This window comes from Nesoenas mayeri, assembly GCF_963082525.1.
Source record: "Nesoenas mayeri genome assembly, chromosome: 4".
Taxonomy (NCBI): Eukaryota; Metazoa; Chordata; class Aves; order Columbiformes; family Columbidae; genus Nesoenas; species Nesoenas mayeri.
In genome coordinates, this window is record NC_137540.1 from 77,968,953 (window position 1) to 77,978,049 (window position 9,097).

The window sequence follows — 9,097 nt, forward strand, 5'->3', positions numbered from 1 at the left end:
TTCGCACGGAGACGGGCCGGCCCCGCCCCGCCGGCGGCCCCGCCCCCCGCCCTGCCGGCCCCGCCCCGGCGGCCCCGCCCCCGCCCCGGCGGCCCCGCCCCCGCCCCCTTGCAGAGCCGAGCCGCGCCAGACGCTGCCGCCGTTTATTTCCGCCGCCAGGGGGCGCGCGCCCGGCCGCGCAGGGCTCGGGCGCTTCCGGTGCCCCCGCCGCGCCTCAGGGGCCGCCGCGCGCCGCACGGAGCTTCTGGGCGAACCGGCTGCGGGGAGAGAGCGCGTCAGGGACCGGAACCGGAACCGGGACACGGCGCGGCCGGGACCGGAACCGGGATACAGCGCAGCCGGGACCGGTACCGGCACCGAGATACAGTGCGGCCGGGACCGGAACCAGCACCGGGACACAGCGCGTCCGGGACCAGCACCGGTGTGCGGCTGGAGCCCCCGGCGGCCCCGGGACACCCGGTTCCCTCGGAAACAGCCGCCCCGGCCCCGCTCTGCCCCGGCCCGGCTCTGCCCCGGCCCCGCTCTGCCGTCCCCGCTCTGCCATCCCTGCTCTGCCCTGTCCCGGCTCTGCCCCGGCCCCGCTCTGCCGTCCCCGCTCTGCCATCCCCGCTCTGCCATCCCTGCTCTGCCCTGTCCCGGCTCTGCCATCCCCGCTCTGCCATCCCGGCTCTGCCATCCCCGCTCTGCCCTGTCCCGGCTCTGCCGTCCCCGCTCTGCCCTGTCCCGGCTCTGCCCTGTCCCGGCTCTGCCCTGTCCCGGCTCTGCCGTCCCCGCTCTGCCCTGTCCCGGCTCTGCCCTGTCCCGGCTCTGCCGTCCCCGCTCGCCCCACGCGCTGCTCTGCCCACCAAACTCCCGTGGAATTTCCTGTGTCTTTTCCCAACAGGCCGCGGACAGCGGGGCCGGACGCACCAAACCGCCCGCGGTCCCCACGCCCTGTGACCCCGCCTGCCCCGGGGCCCGTCGCGCTGCCCCTGCGGCCAAACCGCGGCTGTAAATCGAGCGCTCCAGGGCACCGGAACCACCTCAAATAAACCGGCAGACGCCCCCGGGCTCCATCAGTCAGACCCCGCGCCAGAGAACCACGCGCGGCGTTTCGCCAAGCCTGCTCCCGGCAAGCAGCGCCCGTCCCAGCTCGGCCCAGCACCACGAGCCCCGCGGCAGCTCGGGAGCCAGAGCGCTGCCCCGAGGAGACGGACGGACAGACACACGTCCGCCTGCCCCGCGGAGCGGAGGGCCGGGAGGGCAGGGGGCGGCGCGGGGCTGACCCGGCGCGGCACGCACTGGGCTCACCTCCTGGCGTAGTCATACAGCGCTCGCTTCCGCTCCTGCAGGGACAGGTGCCGCTCCACCGGGGACTTCGCGAACTGCTTTGGGGCTGGCTGGAACGGAAAGCGCGACAGCCGTCAGGAGACGCGCAGCCGGGGGACCGCGGCGGCGGCGCCGTAAGGGCCCCGCTGGCAACTTGGTCTCCAGGTTAAAATGCTCATTCCCCGACACCATGGCCAGTCCCGCGCACAGGCCGCGGTGCTCCGGCCGCGGCCACCAGAGCAGAGGTACCGCCCCCCAGACGTACCTTGGCAGGTGCTGCCGCGGAGCCCTGGGTGCCAGCCGCGGCTGCGGGCGGGGCGGGGGCGGGCGGGTCAGCGCTGTCCGCCCCGCGCTCGGGGCAGAACGGCACGCTGCCCTCCAGCAGGTTGGCGATGGTGGTGTCCACACAGCTGGTGCGGGCTGCAGGGCAAGGGGATCGGTCAGAGAGGGAGCTGCTGCTGGGACACCCACAGCCTCGCTGCTCCTGCGCAGCAGGACACGGTTTCTGCTTCAGGCGTCACAGACCTGGCAGGGACGGTGATGCCGCGTCCCTGCTCGCACCCCAGCGTCGCTTACCCAGGTCTGTCCTGATGACCTCCAGGGGCACGTGGGGCAGCACCTCCTTCACCCGCTGTGCCATCGCCGCGATCCGCACGTCCTCGGCAGTGCCAAGGCCGGAGGGGACCCGGGGCCGGGCTGCCAGGGGCTGGCTGGAGCCTGCAAGGGCAGAGCGGTGGGCACAGGGGCCGCTCGGAGGCGTGCGGCCCCCGAGCTGCAGCAGCTGCGCTTCTGCAGGATGAACTGGTGTGACAAAGCCAGACATCCCGCGCGGGACCAACGTGCCTGCACTCGCAGCGCCAGCCTAGAGCACACGGGCAGCCCCTGCTCCCCAGGAGACCGAAAGTGCTGCTCCTCTCCCCCGCGCCCGCGTGACGAAGCCCAAGCAACAGTTCCGCAGCCAGGACACCCCCCAGGGACCTACCAGGGCCGAAGGAGAGCAGCGACGTGTGTCTCAGCCTCTTCATGTGTTCAGCTTTGTCTGCTGCGGTGAGCCGTGTGGATACCACACCCAGCTCCACGGCCAGGAGCTGCAGAAACGCAAAGAACCACATGTACAGGACACGCGGGACGCGTGGCCCGGCCCGGGGTGTCAGCGGTACAGGCCTGCGTGGCGCCATGGCGAGGGCAAGCGCACGGGGAACTGATTTCTGCAGGGCCTCAGTGGTGCATTTCAGTGTTGCCTTGAGCACATGAAGGACCAGGGTAGGCAAGAGCATCCTGCCAAAACAGGCTGACAGGGAGATACGAGATCTTTGGTACAGGAGCTATGAAGTGCCAGCACATGAGGGAAAGGTGGAGAAACAATTGCTTTATTTGATTTGTGGTGTTATGAACAGGGAGTGAGAGGTTTGGACTGGATGGGGAAGGAGAGCCCTGGTAACAGGCAGGAGGATAAATGGGGGGGTCACAAACAGGCCATGGAAAAAACAAGGGGCAATAAATAGGGGCCAGAGTTCCCATCATATAGATACACCCGTCCAGCAACGCCCTTGGCAACTCCTGCTCCCCGCTCTCCGGGACCATCCCAAATGGCAGCAGTCCTGAGCCCCACCCACCCCGTTCTCCTACCTCCTGAACTCGGAGCGCAAAGTCCTCGCTCGGCTCTTCAGCTCGTCTGGGGACAGACGGCAGCCACCTGAATGGGGACAGCAGCGGGGCTGGCAGCACCGGGGGCTGCTGGGACCCGCCCCGCGGGGTCACTGCATCGTGCGGCCCCCAGCCCGCCCTGCTCACCCACGAGGGGCGAGCCCCAGCGCCAGGGCAGCGCACGGCCCAGAGACACAACTGGCTGCCTGAATATTGGCACTCAGGCGTAACGTGCAAAGTGTCTCCCAAAGGAAGTTCCCAGAAAGGCCCCAAATGAGGAGATGCTGCTGTTTACATGAAAGCAGAAAACAGACCAGCAGGACTCGAGCAGATGCGGCTGGGGCAGGCTACGCACGAATTTCCTTTACAGAAACAGCCCGACCTCGCAGTGTGGCTCCGAGCCCCAGCGCTGCCCCAGCGCTGCCCCGGCACTCGGGCTCAGGTGGGTCCGGCCGGTGCTTGAGCCACCTCCGCAGGGCAGGGCCGGACGCACGGACAGAGCTGCTGCAGGGAACTGCCCCCGGGACCCGCGGCCCTGGGCTGAACTGCAGCAGGGCAGCTGCCTCAAAAATACACCCAGCAAACCCGACACGAAAGCCCTGGGAGACTCCTCTCCTTCACCAACAGAACGCAGGAGCCAGGAGCCCCCCGCTTCAGAAGCTGGTCCAGGAGCTGGACCTTGCATGGACAAGCCACGCTGAGCACAGCCACGCTGAGACACCACACCGGGGGTGCGCATCAGCGCTCACCAAATATCTCTTATTGTAACAGCAAACACAGGTGCTCTGCCCACCCTGAACCCTGCCCCAAATGAGAGAAAGACAGGTAGTACCTTACTTGATAAACTGTGAAGGGAGCAAAGAAGGTCCAGAGCAGCTCTGTGATCCAGGAGGAGTCAGCGACGCTCTGCGGAGGAGAGCACAGTGAGGGAACAGTGACAGCGCAAGGGACGGGCTGGCCGGGTCTCCAGCGGGAGGCGGCAGAACATGGCTCAGCCTCGGCAGCAGCAGCCGCACGGGCACAGAGACACGGGGGAACACAAACCCGACAGGAACACAAGCACAGCGCACAGCAAGGGACACGCAGGACGGCTGCACCTCTGCTGGTCTGCGCCTGGCAGGGTGCAAGTCACAGCCTTCCCTGCCCCGAGCCCTCTGCTCCTCCCACCAGGACAGCCAGAATCTCCCTCAATATGCCCACATTCTCTACCAGACTGTGCCTTTGGAAGGGAGCAAAAATGTCTTCAGACCTACTAATGCTTCCTTAGAATCATGAACAATCCTCCCTTGTTCTGATGGGAACAGCCCACCTGATGTCTCAGCTCCCGTACACTTTCTCTCTCCATTTCCAAACAGGCTGCAACTGTGAAGTCTCAAACTACTCTTCTCTTCGAAGACAATTCGCTAAAGGCAAGCTGGAGTTCATTGCTTTCTTCTTATTTCTAAAAACTATTAGATACCCTTTTCCCTCAGCAGAGCTCCATGGCGACGGGCTCTCCATCCTCCGCAGACACCGCCCCGAGCGGATGGACCGTCCTGGGGTCCAGTCTGACCACGAGCAGAAGGCTGAAGACATCTCCAGAGGTTCCCACATCTACGCTTTCCAACAATTCTCAAGAACTTGCCACTGAATGGAGGCGTTCCCGGGATTTCCGCCGCCGGCTTCTATCCCGCAGCGACCGCGCAGCCACAAGGCAGCGAGAGCACCTCCGGGCCCGCAGCTCCCGGCACAGCTCCCAGCGCTGCTCCCAGCGCTGCTCCCGGCGCAGCTCCCGGCGCTGCTCCCGGCGCTGCTCGTGCGGCCCCCAGGCAGGTTTGTGCCACAGAGCGGAAGGGCTGCCGGATGCGAGAACAGCCCGGCGGCCACAGGGACCGCGGGCAGCATAAAGAAACCTCATCTGCCGGATAAACAGATCCGGCCCTACGGTAATGTCAGCAGCCAGACCCGAGTCCCGCTGCCCCACGCCTCAGAGCAGCCGCCTCCGCTGAGGGTCCAGCCAATTGGAGCCGGAGAAAATTCAGCCTTAAACCCCAATTTGGCGGTTTGCTCCGTGTCTGATAAACATCACGTAAGTGTCCAGGGAAGCTTGGGGTAAAGTGCTGACTGAGCCACTGCAAGTATCCCAGCTTCAGCCCCTGGATGTTGCTGCTGATTCACAGCTACAGGACAAACCCACCAGGACTCGCTGAGCCCGTGGGCTCCAGGTGCAAAATGTCTCGTTCAGCACCGGGAGCGGAAAACCTGAGCCAACAAGTGACCAAACCCATGACCATAGAGCTCTGCAGTTGTGTGCTCGCTGCTCTCCCTGACATTCATGAAGGATGCACAGACAAATATACACCCTGTTCCATCTCACAGAACTGCTCAGAGGAGCCAAAACTATAAAAATACAATAAATTTGTAACAAACAGTCCAGAACGGGACAGCTCTGCCACTCCTCTGGGGTCGTCATTCAAAAACGTAAAGCATCCTCACTGTTGGACAACGGTGTCTTAACCAAAACCTGAACGCACGCAGTCCTGACACGCAGTCCTGACACGCAGTCCCGCACCTGCAGACTGCTGCTGTGTCAGAAAAACGCAAGGACTCCCCACTCCTCAGCCTCGTCTCCAGCACCAAGCAGCTGCCGCAGCAACCTCTCTGCCGCTTGTCCGATTCGCTGATTAAGCCGAGTGCCTTGAGGCGCTGCTCGGCATTCTGCACCGCGCTGGCCCTGCGCTGAGCTCTGCTGCTGCCCCGGAGCCGCGGGTGAGCGGAGCCGCCGCCGCGCCGCAGCGCTTTCCACCCCGGCGCGCACCAGCTCACACCCCGACAGATGCTCCTCGTTACGCACCCACAGACCACGTTACACCTACAAGTAACGGCTGTTCCCTGGGTCACAATCGATAATCCAGCCGATTCATAGTCAACAACACGAACTTTCCCAGCAGAGACCTCAGCATTGTCACCCGCAGCCCCGGTGTCAGCGCTGAGCAGCGCCGGCACGGAACGCACCCCCAGCACAGCCGCGCTGGTGTGTTAGTGCCGGCAGCGACGCTTGTGACCTGCTGGTAGGGGCTCTAGATCCGCCCACTGTGCACTACTGTCCTGAAGAGATGGACAGGAGACCAACCAAAACGTCAGACAAACATAAAATGCAATCAAGTAGATCCACAAATCATATCAAGAAATAAGAAATTTGACAAAATCTCACTCTGTAAATAAGCTGAGGAGAGTTCTATTGCAATCTATTTAGCAGCACCAGCATCGTGCTCGTGAACTTTGCCACTTCTCCAAAACTAACGTTGCATCACGTTACGTGTCTGCATTTGGAGTTCCAGACCCCGCGTGACCGCTGGCACCCGGCCGGTCACCGGCGCGGCTGCACCCGCTGCTGGAGCACCTTAAACGGGGGGAGCTCACCGAGATGAGACAGAGATACCGCAGACACGGGAGCCAGACGGCACCGCTAGACAGCCAAGTCGCTAAAACACCTACCAAACTGCCTGAGAAACTAAAACATCTGGACCAGCAGAAGGTCCCTGGGAACGGCACTAAAGAGCAGCCTGGACGCGAGGGCAGGCTGAGCCACCACGGCAGCAGCAGAACTGCAGGCACAGCCAGAGCCCCACAGCGCACGTGCCCAGGAGCCCCCACAGCGCACATGCCCAGGAGCCCCCACAGCGCACGTGCCCAGGGACCACCACAGCGCACATGCCCAGGGACCCCCACAGCGCACGTGCCCAGGGACCCCCACAGCGCACGTGCCCAGGGACCCCCACAGCGCACGTGCCCAGGGACCCCCGCCCTGAGCCCCGACTCACCACGGTGACCAAGGGCCTCTGGACATGCAGCGCCACGGGCTGCACCACATCTGCCAGGGAGAATGGCCAGGAGCTGAAAGTGAGAGTTCAGCCGTGAGGGACCCCAGCGCCAGCGCCACGCGAGCACGGCCCCACGGCACCCGCTCCCGTACCTGAAGCGCAGCAGGCCAGCCCGGCCGTTGGTGGCCGCCTCCTCGGGGAAGAGCAGCAGCGGGGGGTTGGCTCCGTGGGACGAATACGCCTTCAGGGAATGCACCAGCTCCGCTCGGCTGCCGGCTCCCAGCTCCAGGAACCCCCGCGACCAGCAGAGGAAGCCGGGGGCAGCGTTCAGCGCGGGCTGCGGGGAGAACAGTCAGGCAGGAGCGCACCCCGTTCCCTTCCGGGGCCTCGGCAGCTGCTCTGGCCCCAGTTCCCCAAGGTTCAGCGCCCAGTCTTCAGTCCAGACTGATTCTGATTCTGTCTGCCAGAGAAATCAAACCCCAGTGCCCTGGGACACCCACATTTCCCCACGTTCTCCCTCAGGGCTCTTGACGAGCCGGGCGGAGGACACGCCTCTGCCAAGAGAGGCTTTTCTCCCCACGAGGAGCAAATGTGCTGCGCAGGATGCGGACCAGCCCCCTCGCGCCCAGGCATGTTCAGAGCCTGCTGCCTCAGGAGCCCCACAGGAGGGATTTCACAAGACCACAGGGCACGTTGCACAACCACCAGCCCAGCAGCACAACCCAAACCCCGCCGGTCCCCCACAGCCGCCGTGTCCCCGTGGCCGCCGTCCCCCCGCGGCTGCTGTTCCTGCACAGCCGCTGTTCCTGCACAGCCGCCGTCCCCCCGTGGCCGCCGTCCCCCCGCGGCCGCAGCCCCCGGTGCTGCAGGAAAACCCCGCAGCAAACCTGCTCTGACACAGCTCCAGGGTCTGCCCGCTCTTTTCCCATAACGCCAATAGCCATGGTAACGCTCCCTGTCCCTCCCCGCCCTGTTTCGCTCTCTCATGCAGAGCCCAAGAATGCAGCACTGAACCACAGAAAAAGTCAAGGCTTGTGCAATCCTGGGTTAACAAATAAGACCCGAAGAATCCGGCAGCGCCCGCTCTGAGGAGCTGCGTCTGGAGAGCTGCCGGCAGAGCTGCCGCGGGCCCCGCGTCACCCACCGTGTTACACGAGGTCAGAAGGTTGATGACGTTGTGATCGAACTGCGTGACGTGGTTGGCGATGTACACACGCGCGCTGGCGTCGCGAAGACGGGGGTCGCTTTGCCGCACAAACAAGCCCAGCACCGAGCACATCACGCGCACGATAAACCTGCGGGGCAGGGCGGTGATCTCAGCCCGCAGCCTGAGCCGTCGCTGGCGTTCACCCCGGAACACAGACCCGGGAGCTCCCGCGACCTGCGGGGGGGGGGAAGGACGCGGCAGGTGCGGGACAGGGCCGTGGGCTGCGGCCGGGGACGCGCAGAGCCGGAGCTGCAGCACGGAACGCGGGCGGCAGCGGCACGCGGGTTTCTGAGCGGGACGCCCAGCTGACCGCAGTGCCCCAGACCGGCCCCCGGGCGCTCAGGACGCAACGACCGGCGCCGGGCTCGGCAGGAACCCGTCCCCGGGCCGGCAAGGAGCCCGAGGGCGGAGCGCCGGGGCGCGGGCCCGGTCCCGCTCACGCACCGGCGCAGGACGCTGTCGGGCAGGGTGCAGCTGACCAGGAAGACGTGGGCGCCGATGAAGAGGCGCAGGACGAGCAGGCACAGCCCCACGGGCGCGTACAGCAGCAGGGCCAGCAGCACGAACCCGTCGGTCGGGAACCTGCGGGCCGAGGAGCAGAGCGGCCTGAGCGGGCCGCGGCGAACGGGCCGGCCGGAGCCCGGGCTGCCCCCGGGGCCCGGCGGGACACCGGCCCGTCCCGGACACACCGCGGGCGGCCCCGGCCCCGCGGACACCGCGACTGCCCCAGGCCTGCGGGACGAGCCCCCCTCCGCGGGCCCCGGCGCCTCCCCGGGACACCCCGCAGCCCCCGCGGGCGTCCCCGGCACGGGCGGCGGAGGCCCCGGCGCTCACCGGTGCGAGTCGAAGAGCCGCTCGGGGCCCGGGCCCGCGGGCTCCATCGCCGCCGCTCAGCGCCGCCCCGCGCCCGCCGCCATCTTCCCGCGGCCGCGCGCCCGCCCGCGCGGGGCAGCCTGGGAGCGCCTTCCCGGCGTGCACCGCGGCCCCCGCTCCCGCCCTCTGCCCGCGGGCCCCCGGCAGCGGGGCGGGGCCGGCGGGCCCGGCGATCCCGCTGAGCCGCTGCCGCCGCGCACGCCGCCCGCCCCGCCCCGCCGCCCGCCCTGCCCCGCTGCCCGCTGCGCTGCGGCTCCCG

The 9,097-nt window shown here is 66.6% G+C and overlaps 1 protein-coding gene across 3 annotated transcripts; it reads right to left on the minus strand.

The window, feature by feature from the left end:
* Positions 1-149: 149 nt before the first annotated feature.
* On the minus strand, positions 150-8,922 carry AUP1 (AUP1 lipid droplet regulating VLDL assembly factor; the record flags this gene model as incomplete). 3 transcript variants are annotated; one of them, XM_080343969.1, is made up of 12 exons in its annotated part: positions 8,800-8,922; positions 8,410-8,547; positions 7,903-8,053; positions 6,911-7,095; positions 6,759-6,831; positions 3,788-3,861; positions 2,938-3,004; positions 2,291-2,396; positions 1,885-2,025; positions 1,574-1,728; positions 1,291-1,379; positions 150-257 (listed from the first exon to the last, which is right to left on the minus strand). In XM_080343969.1, the coding sequence occupies exons 1-12, from the start codon at positions 8,844-8,846 to the stop codon at positions 215-217; spliced, it is 1,269 nt and encodes a 422-aa protein (XP_080200095.1). In that variant the 5' UTR covers positions 8,847-8,922. The 3 variants fall into 3 exon arrangements, with proteins under 3 accessions (XP_080200095.1, XP_080200097.1, XP_080200096.1); XM_080343971.1 differs by lacking the exon at positions 8,410-8,547 and having other exon boundaries at positions 8,800-8,906; XM_080343970.1 differs by lacking the exon at positions 150-257 and having other exon boundaries at positions 1,287-1,379.
* Between the last annotated feature and the right edge of the window lie 175 nt (positions 8,923-9,097).